This window comes from Palaemon carinicauda, chromosome 19, assembly GCF_036898095.1.
Source record: "Palaemon carinicauda isolate YSFRI2023 chromosome 19, ASM3689809v2, whole genome shotgun sequence".
NCBI classification, from domain to species: Eukaryota; Metazoa; Arthropoda; class Malacostraca; order Decapoda; family Palaemonidae; genus Palaemon; species Palaemon carinicauda.
In genome coordinates this window covers 2,448,339-2,473,396 of record NC_090743.1, presented here as the reverse complement: position 1 = coordinate 2,473,396, position 25,058 = coordinate 2,448,339, and the positions used below count along the sequence as shown (strand labels likewise).

The window sequence follows — 25,058 nt, the reverse complement described above, 5'->3', positions numbered from 1 at the left end:
TGAAATAAATCTTAGTAAAAATTCTCCATTTGTTTCAAATAAATCTCTGTAAAATTTGTCCAATTGTTACAAATAAATCTCTGTAAATTTTCCCATTTATTTCATATAAATTTCTGTAAAATGTGTCCAATTGTTTCAAAATAATTGCTGTAAATTATTTCAAATTAATCTCTGTAAATTGTTTCAAATTAATCTCTGTGAATGGTTTCAAATTAATCCCTGTAAAATTTGTCGAATTGTTTCAAATAAATCTATAAAATATTCCCAATTGTTTCATATAAATCTCTGTAATATTTCTCCAACTGTATCAAATAAATCTCTGTAAGCACGATTCTGTTAAAAAGACTTACCTGTTTAACTACTGGAAACTCGACCAGTTTCTCCAGCACTTTTGATTCTCTGAAGCTTCTGTCAATGGCGATTATGAGATCACATTGCTTCAGATTCCGTTCGAATATGTATTGAACGAGATTTTCTAGTGACTTTTCGGTCGCCTCCACCGAGCTGTATTGCAAGGACACTAGAGCCCTGTTTCCTTGTAATGTTTCAAGGGTAAATTCGAGACCAAATTTAGTAAATAGATTGGTTAGAGGTGGTAATTGGTCCTTAGGGATCCTGCTTGATACCTGGGGAAAAAAACGAGTTTAATATTCATAAGTTTTGTGGTTGATAGGACTAGTTTCTTTGGGTTAGGCAGAGCAGAAAAATCTTCCTGCAAATAGTTATCTATCTATATAATGGATTTAGGAATTTGTTGCTTATTTTCTATGGATTCCTTGAATGGAACAATACATTGCTGTTGTTAAAAAAAATATCTTTTCAAATATTTCCTGGATACTTTTCAAAACTTACATTGGCATTTAATATCTTTTCAAACATTTCCAGAATAGTTTTCAAAACTTACATTGGCATTTAATATCTTTTTAAACATTTCCTGAATAATTTTCAAAACTTACATTGGCATTTAATATCTTTTCAAACATTTCCTGAATAGTTTTCAAAACTTACATTGGCATTTAATATCTTATCAGACATTTCCAGAATAGTTTTCAAAACTTACATTGGCACTTGATATCTTTTCAAACATTCCCTGAATAGTTTTCAAAACTTACATTTGTATTTAATATCTTTTCAAACATTCCCTGAATAGTTTTCAAAACTTACATTTGTATTTAATATCTTTTCAAACATTCCCTGAATAGTTTTCAAAACTTACATTTGTATTTAATATCTTTTCAAACATTTCCTGGATACTTTTCAAAACTTACATTGGAATCTAATATCTTTTCAAACATTTCCTGAATAGTTTACAAAACTTACATTGGCATTCAATGCGGTTTGAATGTCTTTTGTAGATCCTCTGAGTGGAAGAAGGCTTTGACCTGTTCCTGGTAAAAGAAGAGAAACGCTGCTTATATTTTTCAGATAATCATCGGTTCCAGTCTCCTCTCCTCGGCCAAATTCTCCACCAACGATTGAGGCATCGGCGGGCGATGGTAAATCCCCTGGTTTCTCTGAATCCGAAAGATCAGTTGTGAAGAAGGCAACTATGACGGTTGCCACTAGGAGTCTCATATTCACTTCCATTGATGGGGGAAGAATCTGGAGGAATAAAGATAAGCAAAGTCTTTAGAAAATATGCAATAAAAATATATAAAGATTCAGCTGTTGTCGATGAAATTAGATAAGAATTTCGAGGATTTGGAGATAGTTGTTCACAGATAATTTCTTGTTACTGGAGAGATGAGAATTTAGTCAATTTTATAAACAATTCTTGGAGCTGAAGCCTATATTTGCCGTAAGTAATCTTACAGGGGATATTATTATTATTATTATTATTATTATTATTATTATTATTATTATTATTATTATTATTATTATTATTACTGCTGATCTTTCAGTTTCTTAGGTTCCCTTGAGGGGGATGGGGAGGGGCGATTACTACTGAACAAAAGATAATGAAAAATTATATACAAAAGTAAATTATATAAATCCTAGAAAAGACTTTCTAATTAATACATAACTTTGATAAAGTAATACCTAAATAAATTTATTTTTTCCTTAAGATATACAGATTTAATTTATACACAGATATCTGGCATTACTTGTCAGTCTGATAAAAGAAAGTTTAAGTTATATAAAAACTTTGTTTAAGGAGTTTTGAAAAGGAGACTTGTGATGAAGGAATGCAGAAAATATACAGTAGTTTATGGTACTGTTTTGCGAAGGGAATATTAATAGTTCAGTTGATAAGTGAAAGGTCTGTTATGATGTGTCATCTATAATTAAATTGTGCCAAACACATATTGAAAATGTGATTTCCTGTTTAAATAAAGAAAGATATGTTGGTATGTAAAATCTATGACACCGGATTGATAAATCATGTTTTTTTTAGTAAATAGTAAAACATAACTTTAACAACAACAACAACAACAAATGCTGCTGTTTCTATTCCATTGCAGGACAAAGGCCTCATGTCTGCGGTTTGGTCAGTTTTCATCACCACGCTGGCCAGTGCAGATTGTTGATAGTGCAGATTTTAGTCTGATCTCTCACAGCAAACTTAGTGTTTCAAGTGTGACATGAAATATTTTGAAAAACTCCCTGATCCGACGGCCAAAGACCTTTTGACTGAGTATAGTATGGGTGTCCCTGACTAGTACAGCCAAGAGGTATTTATAATCTTGCTATGGGAATGGAATATTGAAGTTGGGACTATAATTCTGATAATGTAAAGGCTATAATCATGAAAACTACATAGGGGCTGAAAACCTGAGTAAATTCTCACAAAAGCGAATGCTGGATTTGTTAAATGTGTGTAGCTTAATGATTCTCAAGGAATAAACTTATATAACAGTTTTATAAGTTTTAAAAGACAGACAATTACTAATAGTTCTATTTCTATCTTCACGAGAACAAAATAAGAGAATATCATTTGTTTTGTTAGCTAGCAAAACAACTGAGAATCAATTTGGGAAATCACAAGACTCACCTCCGTCTCGAGAGACACTACTAAGGCAAGTTGTGTGTAATGGTTCTCAAAGAATAAACTTGTATAACAGTTTTATAAGTTCTAAAAGACAGAAAATTACTAATAATTCTATCTCTCTCAACAGGAGAACAAAACAAGAGAATATCATCTGTTTTCTTAGCTAGCAAAATAACTGAGAATCAACTTAGGGAAATCACAAGACTCACCTCCTTCTTCGAGAGACACTACTACGGCAAGATATTGAAAAATTGTTATCAGGCAAAGGTATGGTCGGTCCTGCATCTGATCAATAGATTATATAAGGAAAGTGGGCGGGGCTACGAGCACAAACAGCTAACGGGTGATTAGTGGAGATTCGCCTCTCCTCTCTCTGATTGGCTGAGCGGATGCTTGCCAGTTGCCGTGATTTGGTCCTTCGGTTCTTTGTTCTCAAGCGATGTTATTATGCAAAGTTCGCTCGTTCTTAATAAGATTATAATGAATGATGTCGTGAAAAATGGGAAATGGATTGACAAGTGACGCTGCTTTTACACACTGCTCGCTCTCTCTCTCTCTCTCTCTCTCTCTCTCTCTCTCTCTCTCACAGCTGCTGCTGAAATCCTTATTCCATTTCAATGTATATGATGACAAGCTTTTGAAATCTAACTAGTGAATTATCCAAGGGAATGCAGAATAGGCTGGAGAATATCTCTCTCTCTCTCTCTCTCTCTCTCTCTCTCTCTCTCTCTCTCTCTCTCTCTCTCTCTCTCTCTCAGCTGCTGAAATCATTATTTCATTTCAATGTATATTATTATTATTATTATTATTATTATTATTATTATTATTTGCTAAGCTATAACCTTAGTTGGAAAAGCAGGGTGATATAAGCCCAGGGGCCCCAACAGGGAAAATAGCCCAGTGAGGAAAGGGAAGCTTTAGAAATCTAATTAGTGAATTACCCAAGGGAATACAGAGTAGGATGGAGAATTCCAAAATCGTAAAAGGAATGTCAGAATGAAAAGATAAAACTTTTAAATCTTCGATTTTGCAAAGCGGATGCCATTTCTCATCATGGAAGTTTGTTTCCCACTGATACCAGTCTTCGGATCTCGGGAAATGAACAGCATTAAAGATGATTTAGCAGCAGTGAAATAGAAATAATCAAAGTAAAAAAAATGAATAAATAAGGTCAAAGTGAGGTCAAATTGTGGATAAAATGATAGATTGTTGACAAATTGATGTGATGATATGGGATAAATGATGGCAAAATGTGGGCAAAATGATGTGGAAATATGGACAAACTGATCTCAAAATATGAGCAAAATTATGTTAAAATGAGGGCAAAAGGATGATTTAAATGCGGACAAAATGGTGTGAAAATGGCATTGTGATATCAAATGATATCAAAATATTTTCAAAGTTATGTCAAAATAATGAAAGAAATATGGGTAAAATGATGTCACAATATTATCTAAGTTATGTCAAAATAATGAAAGGAATGTGGGTAAAATGATGTCAAAATATTTTCATAGTAATGTCAAAATATCAAAAGAAATATGGATAAAATGATGTCAAAATGTTGTAAAAATAAATTTGGCAAAATGATGGTAGTACGTTGGTGAAATGGCTCTTTTACCCCATAACAATAAATTGAAGTTGATAAATGAGCAAATTCGTATTTAAAGCATTATTGATAATCAGATCAATGACATAAAGAGAGAGAGAGAGAGAGAGAGAGAGAGAGAGAGAGAGAGAGAGAGAGAGATAACAAATCGTTATAAAAGAACATATTCATATGTGTATATATATATGCGTATATATATATATATATATATATATATATATATATATATATATATATATATATATATATATATATATATATATATAATGTATTTACAAATAATATGCATTAAATTCTTCACTCAAAGCAAAGGAGAGAGAGAGAGAGAGAGAGAGAGAGAGAGAGAGAGAGAGAGAGAGAGAGAGAGAGAGAGATGCATCTCCCATGGTTACCTACTCCGCAATATGAGTCGGGTATGCCATGGTCTCCTTGGTTTCGAAAAATGTGTGCTGGAATATCGCCCCAAAGTGCCTGCCGGATTCAAATTTGTGGGATTTTTCCATATCTCCTCTGATCGCCAAGGCGTATCGCCCAAGTGTGACCCAAGCATTAGCTAAAAACTTTTGAATTGGTTCAAGTTGATGAGATCAAATGTTTGTTTACACTAGATGGAGGAAATACTTGTCTATTTCCATCTTGGATTGGGCTGCTTCCCCTTCTGGAGCTCTTGGGCCAGGGTATTCTGCTTTTCTAATAAATAAACCAGAAATCGTTGAGTTCATCAGTATAAAGCATAATTTGTTTCTACAATCATGGATGACGTTTCGGCTTCTAATTATAAGTGACCAGTTCTAGGACGAGGGTCACCTTTGAATAATATACCCAAAGGCAAAGACGATGAAAATTCCTGCCATTTGGTCCATGCCAAGAGCAATCACACCGTCTGTACTGTAATACCATTCCTCGGCTTCAAAGATGTTCGGTTCTCTCGCTTTCTTCAAATGCAAATGGAAACTGGGGTCAGAATCATGTCTCTCTACTGTATAATAGCATTTTTCAGGTTAGGGGGCTAAAGTTCGAAAAAAAATCTGATGGGGGTTAGGGGGTTGTGGTCTGATGGGTTGATTTCAAGTCTAAGAACAGATTCCTGAATTCGACATTTATATGTACAGTGGACTTACAGTGAAATTATACCACTTTTGATAGCTTGATTGGTAGAGTCGTCCATTGTTTCGGCTCAGGGCATAGGGTCGAATCCATGCCTAGCTAGAAGCATTCATCATAAATGAATTTCCAGTGGATATACATTCCCAAAGGTAGAATTCAATATTAAATGCCATTGTGGTTGGTATTGACATAATTAAAATCACGAGTGATCGTGATACATATTTATCATGAATAAACCCGTGTTGCAAACTCAAAAATCAGCCAGCATTGTGGAGATGGGTTGATTTCAAGTCTAAGAACAGCTTCCTGAATTCAACAGGCAATTGCTTAGTGGACTTAAAAATACATTATATCTCTCTTGAAAGCTGAGCAAAGTCATCCATGCAGGCATTTTATCGGCTCATGGCTTAGGGTTTGAATCCTGTCGCAGCCAGATTCATTTATTATAAATGAATTTCCAGTGGACATACATTCCTAAAGGTAAAACTTGATACAAATGGCATTGTGGTTGAAATTTACGTTGATTAAAATCAAGATTGTTAGTAATATATATATATATATATATATATATATATATATATATATATATATTTCAAATAAATTACAACTGCCATTCAATATCGAATTCGCTAGCCCTTATGATCTCAGACGCTTAGCAAAATCTCTTCAATAATAAACATTTCTGCCTGGCCAAGGACTGGAACCTATAAACTTTTGATTTTTGGACCAACCTAATCTTTAATCCCCTTTCTATTGATCACAGAGTATTTGTAACTTATTAGAAAAGCCTTTTTAATACTTTGAGAAAAATCTTAATCAACCTTTCTTGACATCCAACAACCTATTGTCTTTGTTAACCTTTCCATCTAATCAAAAATGTTAAAAAAATAAACCTTTCTTATGATTTATTGACAATGGTTTGAAATGATTTTGATATCGTTACAGAAGAAACCCTTCCTTTGAAATAAACTTTTATATAAAGCAAAACATTATTTATATTATCATTAATCCTGAAGACATTATAATCATGTTGATTGATTGATTGATTTGGCATCCTGTTATAATCATGTATGCTTATAATTCTGTCTCTCCAAGCTATCATCTTTAACTCTATGCCCAGCACCAAATTCCTTAAAAACATCACGATCAGTATTCGTACAAAGGAAATAAATATTGACAAATTCTTGTCATATATCTTTAATAGCTTAATGCAACATCCACACTTCATCTATATAAATGAACATTGGCTCATCTTGTTATAGGTTTAATCCGTCTCTTCTGATTAATTTTGCAGAGATCATAAGCATCCATGTCTTTCAGAATCAACCTTTTTTTTATATTCACGATTGGTCTATCATTAATTTAGGAAGACCGTGTCCATCACTGGTAAGGGAAAATATTAATGTATTATATATATATATATATATATATATATATATATATATATATATATATATATATATATATATATATATATATATATATATATATATACTGCATATATACACGCTAAATTGATTCTTTTAATCTATTTTGAACCAAGAAACAACTTTACTGACATGCATACGTTTACCAAGGGAATGATGATAAGGTTTATTTCATAAGTTTCTTAAACTCCGGAACACCCTTATTAACAGAAAAAAAAATTCGCAGGTGGATGACGCAACACAGTCAGGCTTTGGCGAAGACACAGAAATGTGACAATTTTCTTTTTCATTATTCAAATTGTCTAAGTTGATTACGATGATTATAGGAACACCATATACACCATTATCTTGCACTATTTGGCATATAACTGTTAATCCCTAGATTGTTTAAATATTCATTGAATAATGATATTCTCCATTCAAGGAAATTCCATTTGGCCCCGCTGTACAAAACTCGTCTTACCAACCATAACTATGCTGATGATTGTTATTTTGGTCACTTGCACAAGGATATGACTTCCTTTTCATGTGTTCTGATGAAGAAAGGAAATATTAAACACTTTTATAAGTAAACTCAGGTTGCTTCCGATAGCATATAAAAAATTCACACCATTTTCTGATAAAAAGATCCATTCCTAATAAGGAAACGATCGTTGGACAATTTACCAACTATCAATTCTCTAGGGTCTACCTTCCTCTACACTTTTTTGACCCACGTGGCCGTCTAATAATGGAATATATTAGTTTGGACAAGGTACCTCCGATGCCATCTATTGGCGGTAAAGTAAAACTCATTACATGTAAGGGGGGTGGGGGGATCTGAAGGAGTCTGCGTTATGCTTTTCAGAATGTAATAGTATTGTTATTCTACGTAGTTTTTACTAACAATACATGTCATACAATGAAACATTAATTCTATTTTAGTTTCCTAAAAAGGTAATTGAAAATTAGATCAAATAGCTGTGTAATTACTGGATTGCCTAGTCGATTTCAGTACATGTGGCACATCTGGCGATCCCCAACCCCCTGACTCCTAAAATGGACCAACGATTGTTTTCCTGAGAAGATATTTTTGTAACATTTATTGAGAAATTTGTAATTTCCTATGGTATTAGTTGTGGCCAGACAACAAGGAACATCAATCTATCGTTATTCGGGCCCAAATAACAACAGAAGTTGAGTAATAAAGATGATAATGAAGGACGATGGCTATAATTAGCAATTTCGTACTCTACTGCTAAGGCCATCTATTGGCCATTAGATTAAACAATGTGTAGAGCTCTTTAATCCTTGCATTCTAGAACATTCCATGACGTCATTTTGATTATAAAATGCTGTAGCCCCAAATAGCCTCATTAATTGGGGCTGAAAATAATTTATATCTACCACACATTTCTATATAAGTATCAATCTATCATCCTTTTCCAATTGGATAGAATTATTCACATGGATAGAACAAATGGTGTGTGCTGCCATCTTTTGATAAGAGGTAGAAATACTCGGATTCTATTCAAATTTGGGGAATGTGCGATTACCAAAATATTCTTCCAAGACATCTTTTTTTTTCTTTAAAATAGTGCATCAAAATTCCTAATTTCAATAAAGCTATTTTCTTCTGATTTTCAAGCTCTAATTTATGGCAAGTATATGCAAAATACATATATATACCAAAACATTGTATAGAACAAATGCCAAAATTCGAAAAGCAAAGAGTAGAAACTTAGCCATAGAATTAGAAATCCTAAATTCAACCAAAATATATTCATGTCCTTAGCAAATATGTTGTTAGCTAATCACCTCTATAAAGTGAGCCTTACTACATGTACCAGGGACGTAAGAGCAATTTTCTGGCATCTGACAGAAGATTGTAGGAACAAGAACTTAACATTTGTCTTTGGTTTTAAACTATAGTGATATGGTATGAAGATAAAAAGAAATGTGTTTAAAGAAGAATATTGAAGGCAATTCTTACTATTACCTGCTTCAAAATAGAAACATTGACCAATGTTTCCAGAATACTTGACCCTTGAAAACTATGGTCAGCAGCTACAATCAGGCCACGGTTCTTCCTGTCATTTGATATATTTTGATGAGTAAATTCAAGGACTCGTCCTCTACGGGCTCCAGTCTTTTGTTCTGGAATTCAATGAAAGTTCTGTGACTTTCCTCAGCTTCCATTTCCAGAGGAGCGATTAGTCGACCTGCCGTTGAATCATACAAAGTATTTTCACTCTAACTAAGGCTCCCCGATAAGCTGTCGATATCTTCTGCCCTAGCTTTGCCGACATGAAGGATCCCAACTGTCTGATGAGGTTCTCTGAGCCTTCCGTTTTCTGATAGACACTTTTTCGTTGATATCTTTTGCCCTAGCTTTGCTAAGACGAAGGATGTATACTGTGTCCGATGAGGTTCTCTGAGCCTTCTTTTTTCTGATAGACACTGCTTCGTTCCTATCTTCTGCCCTAGCTTTGCCGACATGAAGGATCTCAACTGTTGGATGAGATTCTCTGAGCCTTCCGTTTTCTGGTAGACACTGCTTCGTTAGTATCTTCTGCCCTAGCTTTGCTAAGACAAAGGATCTCCACTGTGTCGGATGAGGTTCTCTGAGCCTTCCATTTTCTGATAGACACTGCTTTGTTGGTATCTTCTGCCCTAACTTTGCTAAGACGAAGGATCTCAACTGTCAGATGAGGTTCTCTGAGCCTTCCGTTTTCTGATAGACACTGCTTTGTTGGTATCTTCTGCCCTAACTTTGCTAAGACGAAGGATCTCAACTGTCAGATGAGGTTCTCTGAGCCTTCCGTTTTCTGATAGACACTGCTTTGTTGGTATCTTCTGCCCTAACTTTGCTAAGATGAAGGATCTCAACTGTCAGATGAGGTTCTCTGAGCCTTCAGTTTTTTGATAGACACTGCTTCGTTGGTATCTTCTGCCCTAGCTTTGCCAGGATGAAGGAACTCCACTGTATCGGATGAGATTCTCGGAGCCTTCAGTTTTCTGATAGACACTGCTTCGTTGCTATCTTCTGCCCTAGCTTTGCCGACATGAAGGATCTCAACTTTCGGGTGAGGTTCTCTGAGCCTTCCGTTTTCTGATAGACACTGCTTCGTTGCTCTTTTCTGCCCTAGCTTTGCCGACATGAAGGATCTCAACTTTCGGGTGAGGTTCTCTGAGCCTTCCGTTTTCTGATAGACACTGCTTCGTCGGTATCTTCTGCCCTAGCTTTGCTAAGACGAAGTATCTCCACTGTGTCGGATGAAATTCTCCGAGCCTTCCGTTTTCTGAAAGACACTGCTCCGTTGCTATCTTCTGTGTGTGTTTATGCATGCGGTATGGGTAAAGGAAAATAATCAAATGCTTACAATAAAAAAAACCAGAAAGGAGATTGAAAAACAATGATGCAATAGTAACCAATGTTTTCAATATAACATCTTATAAATATATTTGAAACAATTTTAATGACATCCTCATAATACATTATAAATAAAACCTATTTCGTCACGTTAAAGAACATTAAATCAAACATTCACAATTTGCATAATTATATGACCAACTAAAATAGATATTATTGAAGAATACACTGTCCTTATATACACATTTTATGCCTTCTTATTTCGCTATGGAGAGCCTTCAAACCTAACCAGAATTAAAATTGATTATCATCTTGTTGGTTTTTGAAATATATGAAGACAAATCTTCATGAGAACAATAATAAAAAAATTCAGGTTATATCCTTAGCGATGTAAATTATGAGTATTTGTATGGATTGAAGCAATAGAGAGAGAGAGAGAGAGAGAGAGAGAGAGAGAGAGAGAGAGAGAGAGAGAGAGAGAGATCAAACCATATTGATCTGAATAGCAGGAAGATAAAAAAAAACATCAATGGCCATGAAAGCTGATGGACTTCTTTAAGTCAAAACGAAAGAAACAAACCATCAATAGAAGGAAAAATGAGAGATAAAAAGAATAAATATCTCTAGAAAGTAAAATTCATATTGTACTTGATACTTATTAAAATGAACTCCTCTTAAATCCTTATATATTGGAATTCTCTTCTCTAAAATATACGTATTCTAGGTTTAAGATATGCTTTTGTTCTGTGTATTCTCTAAGATATTCATATAAATTTCATTTACCTTCGTACGCTATATGTTGATTATTAACATACTTGAAGCACATCCTCGTTTTGAACTGGATTGAATTATGCGCCACTTATTTTCTATTGCGTTTGGGAATCCTTAAAACATGCATATTCGAGACCTGCCGGTCATGCAGAGAGGATAACACAACTCGACGAGGAAGATGAACTTGGAAATGACGAAGCCAATGACGTAGACGATGAAGATCCCTTGCATGTGGGCCATTCCAAGAGGAATCACCCCATCCGTGCTCACGTACCAGTCGTCGCCTCCATAATTCTTCAGGCCTTCCATCTTCTTCAGCTGAAAGAGGAAATATGGATAGAATTCTCTCTATCTCTCTCTCTCTCTCTCTCTCTCTCTCTCTCTCTCTCTCTCTCTCTCTCTCTTTAAGGCAAGCTTTCCGATGCAAGCCTGCTAGGGGATGCGCAATTTGTGTTCTGCTGTATATGTGTGCATGCATATACATTGTATGTACGTATGATATTAAACACAATAACTTGTTAAATCAAATATCTCTCTCTCTCTCTCTCTCTCTCTCTCTCTCTGCAATGACATATTTAACCTCAAACGGGTCAAGATATAACATCAAGCAGAATGGTTAATCTTTCTGACTTACTCTTCTTAAAACCAACCACCTAACACAGTTTCCCCCGCTCTCTCCTCTCTCTCTCTCTCTCTCTCTCTCTCTCTCTCTCTCTCTCTCTCTGCTAAATGAAACAGAGTCAAACTATATTTGGTTACCCATATGAATGTCCCTCACCATTTGATTTTTTTATTACATATCTTGCAACCATTATTATTTGCCCAAATTTTCTTATTTCTAGTTGATTTGTGAATAGGTATGAGCTCAATATATAACAACATTAATATAAATCTTAATTTATGATATTGACACAAAAGAATTAATCAAGTTATTCTATACTTAATAGTCGAGATATGACCCTTATATATAATCACATTAATATTATGATAGTAACACAAAAGGATTATTCACGTTATAATAGTTGAGTTAAGAGTTAAATATTTAGTAACAATAATATAAATATTAATTCATGATAATAATACAGAGGATTATTCTAGTAAATTCTGTACCTTCCAATAAAACTCATTCGTCTGTTGGAACCATTTGTTGGCCAAGCCGCTTTCGAACATTCTGGAGAGAACTCGGTTGAATTTTTCTTTCAAAGGGAAATTCATGGCATATCCTATACCAACAGAGTAGGAAGATAAGCACTCCTGGTGAAAAGACAATTATATAATAAGTAAGCATTAGGTATGCAGTTAATTCTAATAGTCATGCCTTCTCCTTCGTAAGCCACAATCCTACACAGTATTCTAGAAAAGTGATTCCAGCTGTGACCAGTTTTGTGGGAGGATCTTCCTACTTTAGAAGTAGAATCAGTGGAGGTTAAAAAGTTCAAGCTGTCTGTAAAATCTTTTCTGTTGAACAGGTTCTATAGTTTATATATGACTGATATGTGGTTTGGTCTAGAAAAGAAGCTCGTTGCAAATGCAGATGATGCTACTCTACTTGCATCAATTCCATCTCCCGAATGTAGATCTAGGGGTTGCTGACCCTTAGTAGAGATTTAGCTAAAATCAGCGCATGGTACAAATTATGGGGCATGAAGTTAAATCCTAACAAAACTCATCATATGATTGTAAGTAGGTCAAGGACAGTTGCTCCTCATCATTCGGATCTCAGCATTGATAATGTTTCTTCAACTCTACAACAGAGAACCAAGCTCTTACCTTCAGAAATCTGAGCAAAGGTTTTCCTCTCCTTGTTCTTATAAGGGTACTTGAAGGCACCAGATACTTCCTACTGTTGATAGTTATGGTCTGGCCAGCCAGAATCTCATCCTTGATCTCATCGAATGTATAACGGATGACGTAGTTTTCAGCCAACGCCTGGAAAGATGAGCAGGGAGTGTAGCAGAATTTTCTGGTTACCTCATCCATCTCTGGGTATTTCCAAAGATTTTATAATTGAATCCAAGTATAATTTCAATCTAGGTATAATGTTAGTTAGCTCTTTAAGAGGACAGACATGAATTAATATTCTTAGTGGATGAAGAATTGGTATAGAGATACACAGATAAGCTTAAATAAACAAATCTTGTAAAGTTTTTCCGGTTACCTCATTCTTTTCAGGCCATTTCTAAAGAGTTCTTAAGAATATAATGTGTGTGGGTGTGTGTGTATTGTCTTGTTTATCTTCATTTATTTTATCCTTCTGTATGTCAATTTAACCCCAAGGTAGTTTTTTTACTTTTATCGAATTCGTTGTTAATAGGAAGCCAATGTGTTTACTAGAGGACATTTTAAATAACATCAACGCTCGGAGACTGCAATCCTTAACCAGGGTTTAGTATTGCTCTACTTTCCCGCATAGAAGGAATCCCTTTTTTGGTTCGTACTGTATTGCACATAAAACAAGCATTGTACACACAAATAAAGAAGAGTACCTTCTCTTCGTTGGTACAGATACTATAGAGCGTCCGCAGCCGGGCACGTAATACCTGACATCTGACTCCAACCAAATGATATGTCAAAAAGTTCGTTGGTATAGATACTAAAGAGCGTCCGCAGCTGGGCACTTAGTAGCTGACATCTGACTCCAACCAAATGATATGTCAAAAAGTTCGTTGGTATAGATACTATAGAGCGTCCGCAGCTGGGCACGTAGTAGCTGACATCTGACTCCAACCAAATGAGATGTCAAAAAGTTCGTTGGTATAGATACTATAGAGCATCCGCAGCTGGGTACGTAGTACCCGACAACTGACTCCAACCAAATGATATGTCAAAAAGCTTGTTGTTATAGACACTATAGAGAGTCCGCAACTAGGTACGTAGTACCCGACAACTGACTCCAACCAAATGATATGTCAAAAAGCAGTTCAATTTAACACGCTAATTTTAACTCTACTTTCATTACCGTTATTATAGTGTGCATTTTTATGCCAATCTCAACTTTATTGACAAAAGCCGTTGAATGTACACAAGCAACTGTCACCCTAATGTGATGCCTTGGGGGTTATAAATACCTGTGCTCTTGCTCAATAATGTCAGTTGTTCGGAAGATGGTCTTATCCTTAGGCTATGCCTCCTTCACAAGCTGGTCTTATCCTTAGGCCTCCATCACTCCTGTCTCCATACAATACTGATGTTAAACAGACAAACAAAGGGGAACAATTTGAACCCCCATTTTTAGGAGTAAGTGTGACTTGCAATGGCCTATTGGAAACATTCCTTCCTGGCAATCTTCCGGACATGGGTTTGAGTCCCGCTCAAGTTAGATAGTTTATTGTATTGTCTGTAACCTCCCCATCATTCTGAGCAAAGGATGGGGGGATATAAAGAAGCATATAAGTCTGCCTGCAGAGTCATCAGCAGCAATTACCTTGCTACTCCTTGGTCCTAGCTTGAAGGAGAGGGGGCTTGAGCAATGATCATATAGATATATGGTCAGTCTCCATGGCGTTGTCACTGTTTCTTGCCTCTGCCATTCATGAGTGGCTTTTAAACCTTTTAAACGTATAAGTAGTATTTACTGTTGAATTTATTTATTAATGTCATTTCCTGAAATATCTGATCTTAACTAGATGACGTAGAAAAGACTCTACAAATTATTATCAAGAAAATTACCAAATTTAAGATATTACAGAAATAATTTGCTCTAATATATCAATCTTAGTGTATCTAACCATTGCTGGGCTTACTGTATCAAAAGTATATCCTATATCAATCCTTTTCATTACAAGAAGTAAACAGCCAAAGTATCCTTTATGGATATTAAGATTCATAAGCAAATGAAAACTGTATGTTTATATGCAAAGCTTAATCATTATTAATTTTTTGGCTTATGTATTGGATGCGATCATCTGATATTATGAAAAGGTAGTCTCTTTTGATCCCAACCCTTGAAAAATATATAATATTCAAAAGATTGTACATGTAAAACACACAAATGTATAGTTTACACCATCATATACACTTCAAGCCATCAAAATTTTAAATAATTAATCTGGTTTATATTGAAGATTCTTTACTGGCAATAGAAAAGTTCTTAGGATATTACTTGTAAACTAAGAAAAAATCAAAGGAAAACAGCTTCAAGCCACTGATTATCTGGAACTGGAACACTTACTCTATGAACCGGATTAGCCGAGTACTGGAGAGCCGTCCTAAACCAAGGAAAGCTCTTCACTGGAATGCCAGACTTGTACAGTTCCTCGGCTGTTTCGATGCTCTTCGGCTCTCTAGTGACGGTGAGGAAAGCAGTGAGGTTGGCCTTATACCCAGTCGTAATGATGATGCTGTAGAGAAGCAGGAAAATAGTGAAGATTCGGGTGCTCTGATTATTAGGTAGGATCCCCAAAGGATGCTCGAAGTGGATGGCAACGGAAGCCAGGCAGGACTCCACTAAGGTGGTGAAACGGGAGTTCTCTCTGCCTCTGAATTGAGGAAAAATTGTTAGAGGTGGTTTGAATGGTTGTAAGGGGGCTTGTGTTCATATTATTTGTATATTTATATGTAAATAGGGCCAACATATATACTTCATGTAATGGCTAGAACTAAAGAAATTTAAAATTCTATTGTAAAACAGATGAGAAAACCAATTTCAACACCTTTCTGTAACTAGCAAGCAAAGGAAGAGAAACTGAAATCATCCTACTCAACGTTACTAGCAGTGGCTGCTGATGATTCAGCATGTGGACCAATAAGCTCCCCCAAACCTTCCCCTCCTTAGCTCAAAAGGACGGTGAGGGGCCAGAACTAAAGAAATTGAAAATTCTATTGAATAACCGATGAGAAAACCAATTTCAACACCTTTCTGTAACTAGCAAGCAAAGAAGAAACTGAAATCAACTTACTCAGCGTTACTAGCTAGGGCTAATACATAAAGAACTGGTCCAGCGAGCAGAAAGCCGAGGAAAAGGGCCAACCAGGTGTCTTGCTGGAAAGGTAAACTTGGATTCTGCCATCTTGGTAATGGCGGGTCGACGCGAGCCAGGAAGCACACTCTCTGTGAAAAGGACGAAGGAATTATTGGGATCCCTTTGCTTTGAATGATAAAATACTTGCCTCATAACCCAAGGGTATCCTGAACAAGGAGGAAAGATTTAGGAAATTTCTTCACACAGTAGTTTCTTCTTCGATACATGCGCTGGATTATTTAACAGGTAATCAGTTCATATAAATGCACATGTCCCCATACACAGATAGACACAGATAAAGACTGACTAGTCCAAGGAGATAATTTTCCCAGTGACAATGTATAACAGCCATTTCTTTCATAGCAAAAGTAGGAGAAAGATAAAGAGATACAAATATTGTATAATAAAAAAAGTTACCACAGGAGTTAGAGAACTATCAGATGATATCCAAGAAAGTAGACTGAGGTGGTATGGTCATGTCATGAGAAGAGATGAACAGTATATTGGGAGGAGAGTGATGGAAATTGAGGTACAGGGAACGAGAAGGAGAGGGAGACCAAAGCGAAGGTGGATGGACTGTATCAAGGATGACCTTCGATCAAAGGGATTAGCCAGTGATGAAGTGTGGGACGGAGGTAGATGGAGAACGCTGGCCAGAAACATCGACCCCACATAAAAGTGGGAAAAGATGCAGACAAAGAAGATGAAGAAGAAAGTTACTGAAGGGTACTAACATCTTCGGTGAGCGGGCTGCTGTAGTCCTGGAAAAGGTGCCTGTCATCCAAGGCTGAAGGGTAGAGATTGGCTATTCCTACGTCCCCATCATCTCTGCCTAGGTAACCAACTAAGCCAGAGAAACTTCCATTAGGAAACAATACGCCCCAATCTGAAAATATCAAATAAATAACTAGTTGATAGGATTAGTTTGGGTGCCATGATGTCATATCAGCTAGAGCTGCTGTTTTCAAAGCTAATTTATGAATTGATTGAATTAGGCCCAAAATGAAAAATACACAATAAATAACTAGTTGATAGTATTAGTTTGGGTGCTATGATGTCACACTAGCTAGAGTGGTTCTTTTTTAAGCTAATTTATAAATTGAATAAATTAGCTCCAATGTGAAAAATACACAATAAATAACTGGTTGATAGGATTAGTTTGGGGTGTCATATGACATCATCTAAAGGTAGAAGATTTGTTTCTTTATAATGCTATGTTAGGAATTGATTGAGTTAGCTAAACTTCACCTGCTCCGTGATATGCAGAGTTGTGTACAACCTTCCTCAGAATGTTTTGAACGTTATTGCTCATAATCATAGAAAAGAGGACATCTAAATTTTAAATTTTCTTAGCCATTGTTTAAATTTCTGTCAATAACTCTTATGGATTTAGTTACTTTTCTTGATTTATATTATCTGGAATAAGTTTCTCGTTTTGGTGTGTATATTAACCTATGCCCCTTTGCTATAAAGTTGCCATCTCTTTTCCACATATGGAAATTTTTTTCTTTGAAAACTGCTTAGAGAGCTCATAGGGTTTTTTGCTTTCTACCATCTTGATTTATGTGCAAGTCGAATGATAATAATAATCATAATAATCTCTATTTATTCAAGACATAATTGTATATAGGTATATTTCGTTTCCGTGACACTGTGATACCTTACTCAATGTTTAACCATGGTCAGCGCCTCCTTCAACATCCCTTTCATTAAACGTCAAGGACGGTCCATATCTCTATGGTTGGGACTTGCTTTCTTGACATTTTCTTATGATAATGGTCCATTATTGTATCAATAACGTTATTAATGAAATAAATTCTCACTCATTGATTATTAAAAAAAAATCATTAACTTACAAAGTAGTCCACCTGGCAACAGAAAACTGTCTACAATTTCGACAAATAAAAAGGTGAATATTAGATAAAATCAAATGGCAAATTCACCCCAAAAATGAACTTAGCCCAGCCTTACCCTGGTTGATGTTAATGTAAACTAGAGTGAAGTTGAAGAAAGTAGTCCACCTGGCAACAGAAAACGGTCTAATATTTCCACAAATAAAAAGGTAAATATTTGAGAAAATCAAATGGCAAATTCACCCCAAAAAGTGAACTTAGCCTAACCTTACCCTGGTCGATGTCAATGTAAACTAGAGAGAAGTTGAAGAAAGTAGTTCCCCTGGCAACAGGAAACCGTCTAATATTTCGACAAATAAAAAGGTGAATATTAGAGAAAATCAAATGGCAAATTCACCCCAAAAATTAACTTAACCTTACCCTGGTCGATGTCAATGTAAACTAGAGTGAAGTTGAAGACCTTAGAGAGAGTGTTCATCACGACAACATCTCTGCCGTAACGGCCTGTGACTTTCCCTTTGGAATCTTTTATTATGATCATGATGGGTCGCCAGTCAAACATGACTACCTGTAAAGCAAATTATCGTTATTATACTGAATAAAATTAGTAAATAGAATCTTTTAGTATATTAATGTTTAGGTTTGTTATTGTAAGAAGCTTGTGGGTAGGAATCTCTAAGGATATATGTTTTTATTTTTCGTCCTATACAATTTACTCCTTAAAGGGCATTGTGTAAGGAACATTCCTACTTCAAAATTCTCAGATAGTACACAGAGAAGTACATTACAGACTTACATGCTATTTATTGGCCTCAAACAGTGGCCTGTACCTATATGCAGCTTGGAAAATTTATGGTAGTAGTTCGGTTTAAATGCAATCCCGAAAATGTATATTCCATATTCTGAACAATTCTGTCGCAGAGAGCAACGGAGAAACTGAAACAACTTACTGACCATGGTACAGTCATCAAAAAGGAGATCATCAACAATATTATAACACAGAAAGTAACTTATGAAAGAGTACTGGAGGGAATCTTCAGATGTCCCATCATAATCTCTATCCTCTAAAGTGTCCTAACATCACTAACCAGCAGTGGCCAGCGTGATGATGAAAACTGGCCAAACCCCAGACATGAACATAGACAGGTCTGATACTTTTGTCCTGCAGTGAGATAGAAACGGTTGCATTTGTTTTGTTGTTTAGTGTATATATGTATATGTATATATATATATGTATATATATATATATATATATATATATATATATATATATATATATATACATGTATATATGAAAGTTCTAATGAAAAGATAGAAAATTACCCTACCCTCACTACGCCCCCTTGAAGGTTGCTAGTCTTGTCAGGAAAAAGGTCCACATCATTGGTGAATCTGTTACCCAGCCATCTGGATATTTGCTTAGCAGTCTTTCCCCAGAAGAGGAGGTTCATGAAGATTCTAATATTTAGCCCACTGTAGTCCTGTTGAGGGGAAACTATTATTAGTATTACTATTATGCATTCATTCTTTTATATTGGGCTGCTTATCTCATTAGGGACCCTAGGTTGGTTGCATTTTGCTTTTCCAAACTGAGCTAGTAGCTTAGCTATTTATATTACTAATGATAAAAATGAAAATAACAATGATAAGGTACTGGGGCTACTTATCTCATTAGTGCCCCTTGGTTGGCTACATTTTGCTTTACAAAACTGGGCTATTAACCTAGCTATTGATATTACTAATGATAAAAATGATAATAACAATGATAAAAAAGGTACTGGGGTTGCTTATCTCATTAGTGCCCCTAGGTTGGCTACATTTTGCTTTACTAAACTGGGCTATTAGCTTAGCTATTGATATCAATAATGATAAAAAATGAAAATAACAATGATAAAAAAGGTACTGGGGCTACTTATCTCATTAGTGCCCCTTGGTTGGCTACATTTTGCTTTACCAAACTGGGCTAGTAGCTTAACTGTTAATATTAATAAGGATTAAAATGATAACAATGATAACGAAGGTAATGATAATAGTTACTCTATCCCTTAAAACTACTAATTAATTGGAACATTCCATTCTATACTCACCACGACAACACCAATGATATGCTCAGTTTTCTTTCCTTTCATTGTCTGGAAAAACATCTCCAAAGACTGGGGATTCAGTCCCACGATCACAACTCTGTTGGAAGAGGTTTCAGTTACCAGAAAATCAGAAAAGTTAGACATTTTGCGTAGGTGAAGGGGACTGGTGGGCCTCAAAGTGTGAAAGAATTTGGTTTTCTACAGTTGAGAATGATGCAGGGCCCAAAATGAGTATTGGCTGTATTTAGGACAAGTGGTATAGATGTCAAGGTTCACAATAAGACACCAAACGTTTGTGTGATTAAGTGTCTATGAAAGATAATGTAAGTTTAACTTTGAGAGAAAATGTTATATCCTTCACTATAGATTATTTGTGGTGAATATTTTGTCAAAATTCATAGGTAATTTTTACGTAATCCTGTACATAGACACAGAGAGGGACAAATAAATTAATAAATAAAGAAACAAACTAGATTGCATAACCTCCTTGGTGGATAGAATAATGATAATGAAATAGAAGAAGACCAAGAAGAAGACATTAGGCTCTATAATACTGTTGTGTAAAAAGAATACGTACAAAATTTAGTTTTCTGAATATCTTCACATAAATCATTATCACTCCACTTCCTAATATAAGTAAAACTCTTATTGAAAAAGCTTATGTTGTTTTTATTCAGTACAATATAAACAAATATCTACAATAAAATTACCTTTTATCAAGGAAGGTTAGAATGATTAATTGAGAATCGTTATGTGACCACTTATTATTTTTTCCATATTAACCTCAAAATTTCTTTGATATAAAGAGTTTTTACCTCCATTTATAACCTGCCTTGTCTTATGTCTTTTTTTGTTGTTGTTGCATAAAGTATAGTTTTACTCAAGTAGTATTAGACGATTTTATTATAAACAATTAATACAAATGAATGTCTTTTTTTTGGGCCCATGCTGACTACGTAATCACATCAGCCTTGGTGCTAAGAAAATACCTGAATACTAATAGCATATATATATATATATATATATATATATATATATATATATATATATATATATATATATATATATATATATATATATATATATATATATATATATACTGTATATGTGTGTTTGGACTTTATATAAATCTTGAAACGATGTTACTTCTGTGGAACAAGGTGACTGTAAAGCTTTTAATGTTATAAGACATCCCAGTTTACAAAAACTTTAATGAGACAAAGAACTAGTGTGTGCAGAATTGTCAGATGATGAAAATAGTGGAGGGGGGGGGGGGGCAACTCCTTACTAAAATCAACTTTAGTCAATTCTTTTTATTGAAGCAGATTTGCACCGACTCGCAGGGGTGCCCTTTTAGCTCTGAAAAGCTTCCTGATCGCTGATTAATTGGACAAGATAATTCTAACCAATCAGAGAGCAGGAAACTTTTCCGAGCTAAAAGGGCCCCGCTGCGAGTCAGTGCAAATGCGCCTCACTAAAAAAAAATAAGTATGATTATCCATAACTTACTTGGCATTGTAGGCCCACTGGAACTTGTATTTGTTGCCAAAATGGATCAGGGGCTCCGGGTCAGATATCAAGAGGAAGGTCCCCTGGCAATTCTTTGACTTCCATTGGATCCGATTGGCGAGGTCTTCTGGCGATAACAGCTGTAGAACCTGAAATTTAAAAGGTCTTCAGGTGATAACAATTGTAGAACCTGAAATTTAAAAGATCTCGAGGCGATAACAGTTGTAGAAACTGAAATTTAAAAGATCTCCAGGCGATAACAGTTGTAGAAACCTGAAATTTAAAAGATCTTCAGGCAATAACAGTTGTAGAACCTGAAATTTAAAAGGTCTTCAGGTGATAACAATTGTAGAACCTGAAATTTAAAAGATCTCGAGGCGATAATAGTTGTAGAAACTGAAATTTAAAAGATCTCCAGGCGATAACAGTTGTAGAAACCTGAAATTTAAAAGATCTTCAGGCGATAACAGTTGTAGAACCTGAAATTTAAAAGATCTTCAGGCGATAATAGTTGTAGAACCTGAAATTTAAAAGATCTTGAGGCGATAACAGTTGTAGAACCTGAAATTTAAAAGATCTTGAGGCGATAACAGTTGTAGAACCTGAAATTTAAAAGATCTTCAGGCGATAACAGTTGTAGAACCTGAAAATTAAAGGATCTTGAGGCGATAACAGTTGCAGAACCTAAAATTTAAAAGATCTTCAGGCGATAACAGTTGTAGAACCTGAAATTTAAAAGATTTTGAGGATATAACAGTTGTAGAACCTGAAATCTAATAGATCTTGAGGCGATAACAGTTGTAGAACCTGAAATTTAAAAGATCATCTAGCAAAAACAATTGTAGAACCTGAAATTCAAAAGATTTTCAAGTAATAACAGTTGTAGAACATGAAATGTAAAAGATATTCATGCGATAACAGTTGTATAACCTGAAATTCAAAAGATCTTCAGGTGATAACAGTGATAAAACCTGAAATTTAAGAAAAATATATGATTTTTGTGATGTCGCAAAAATGAATGGGGTTTAGCATTAACAATGCTACCTAAATCCATTTCCTCCTGTACGAACTCCTATGGATTTTATTGCTATTATATTCTATATAAATGCTAAGTAAGATAGATTGCACTTACCAATATTTTCTCTCATACGTAATCTGTTGCCTCATCCTCATATTGTATGTTCATTGTTTATGTTTTTATGTATTACTCATTACTAGGTAAAATATATTCCCTCCATATGTATAAGTTTTTGCATTCAAAGACAAATTTCTTTCTCTACCGTAGTCTTTAGCGAAGACCCATTTACATTCTTGTCTTCATTTACTCTATACTTTCACTTGTCCACTACATTGTTCATGTTATTGAATTATATTCAACAATTTTACACTAATCTTGGTTAATATTTGTCTTTATAATTTACATCACAGTACTATCAGCAAACATCAACCACTTTTAATTCTAAAAAAAAAAATAGAAATCACTAGTCTTTATATTTTTTCTTTATGTCTGACAATCAACTCGGCATCATGGGCAAATCGTCGTTCAATTAATTTAAGAATACATATATATATATATATATATATATATATATATATATATATATATATATATATATATATATATATATATATATATATATATATATATAGTCATTTGTATGTTCTTTGCCAGTCTTTTTACACTATTTCAATCTTATTTGATAGCTAATTTTACCTACAAACTATCACTGATACGTATATATATACATATAGGTTTCTATATCATCTTAGAAATGTCTATTGAATATCAACAAATATTTACCTGCTCTTACCTCCTCATCACCGTTAAATCAATTTTTTCCCATCTTTCACTAAACTCTAATTCCCGACTCTGCATTGGAGATCATAGTTCCAATGATATTTCATTTTCCATTCCATACTCTGTTCTTATTATCTCTGACTTTCTTCTATTCATCTTGAGCCCAACCTCGTGTGATATTTCATGCATTCTGGTAAGCAAGCATTGCAAATCCTGTGGTGTTCTGCTAATAAGGACAGCATCATCAGCATACTCTAAGTCTACTAATTTCCTGTTACTAATCCAGTCCAATCCTTCTTTTTCTCCGACTGTTCTATGCATGAGGAGGATAAACAACATACACATTTATACATGCATTTCCTTATTTACTTTCCCTGTTGGAGCCCTTGGGCCTATAGAATTTTGCTTTCCCAACTAGGGTTGCAGCTTGGCTAGTACTACTACTAATAATAATATCTCCAGCCTTCATTAAGAAAAATACTGCCACTTATATAGTTTTCACGTCTTTTCTCAAATTTGGTACAAAATGTTTCATAAATAAAAACTAATCCATATAAACCTTACTGACTAAATTTGGTATCTGTCCACACTAGGGATGATTTGGCAGATACAGGAAAGAATTGGTTGAAAAATGAATTGGATCCACAGTGATTCCAATGAGGTCATTCTAACCAGCTCCTTCGAATCTCTGTAAGAACGGCCTCACTGAAATCTGGGTATCTTAGATTCAAGCTTCAACTCACTTCTACTGGCACCTGTCAAATTAACAGATACAGAAAAGACTTGGCTGAAGAATGAATTGGATCCACATTGATTCCAATGCAGCCATTCTAACCAGCTCTTTCGAAGTTGTATGAACGGCCTCAATGAAATCTGTGTATCCGAGATTCAAGCTTCAACTCACTTCTGCTGGCACCTGTCAAATTAACAGATACAGGAAAGACTTGGCTGAAGAATGAATTGGATCCAGATTGATTCCAATGAGAACATTCTAACCAGCTCCCTCAAATCTGTGTGAACGGTCTCACTGAAATCTGGGTATTTTAGATTCAAGCTTCAACTCACTTCTGCTGGCACCTGTCAAATTAACAGATACAGGAAAGACTTGGCTGAAGAATAAATTGGATCCACATTGATTCAAATGAGGACATTCTAATCAGCTCCTTCGAATCTCTGTGTGAACGGTCTCACTGAAATCTGGGTATCTTAGATTCAAGCTTCAACTCACTTCTGCTGGCACCTGTCAAATTACCATCAATTTGAAGACAACCAAATCATCATGAGTTTGAACACAACCATAAGTAGGTCTTCCTATACTATTATTTCCATTAGATACGTTGTGTTCTTCCTCTATAATCTAAGTAATGCTAACTTTTACGATAATTGCAAATGTATGACCACGTAATTATAAAAAAAAAAAAAAAATACTAACAACACAAGGACTCCAAAAATCTCTTGAGGACTAACTTTGAAAACTGACACTTCAGAAGTAGAGTAATATTGCTTCTTACCTGCTTGGGAACGGGGACGTTAATGAGAATGTCTACAATCCTAGACCCCTGAAAAGCTCCATCTACGGCGATTATCAGTTCACACTCGTA

General features: G+C 35.0%; 1 protein-coding gene across 1 annotated transcript in view; it reads right to left on the bottom strand.

The window, feature by feature from the left end:
* Positions 1 to 11,366: 11,366 nt before the first annotated feature.
* The window catches only part of LOC137658879 (ionotropic receptor 21a-like), a 14,199-nt gene continuing 507 nt past the window's right edge, over positions 11,367 to 25,058 (bottom strand). Inside the window, exons 1-11 of the mRNA XM_068394003.1 lie at positions 24,969 to 25,058; positions 21,660 to 21,808; positions 20,154 to 20,247; positions 19,395 to 19,547; positions 18,487 to 18,634; positions 16,948 to 17,099; positions 16,151 to 16,302; positions 15,424 to 15,730; positions 13,023 to 13,181; positions 12,363 to 12,506; positions 11,367 to 11,570 (exon numbers count right to left, since the gene is read on the bottom strand). The exon at positions 24,969 to 25,058 is cut by the window's right edge and continues 507 nt beyond it. Coding sequence (XP_068250104.1) covers positions 11,367 to 11,570; positions 12,363 to 12,506; positions 13,023 to 13,181; positions 15,424 to 15,730; positions 16,151 to 16,302; positions 16,948 to 17,099; positions 18,487 to 18,634; positions 19,395 to 19,547; positions 20,154 to 20,247; positions 21,660 to 21,808; positions 24,969 to 25,058 — 1,752 coding nt within the window. The remainder of the gene's footprint in view (positions 11,571 to 12,362; positions 12,507 to 13,022; positions 13,182 to 15,423; positions 15,731 to 16,150; positions 16,303 to 16,947; positions 17,100 to 18,486; positions 18,635 to 19,394; positions 19,548 to 20,153; positions 20,248 to 21,659; positions 21,809 to 24,968) is intronic.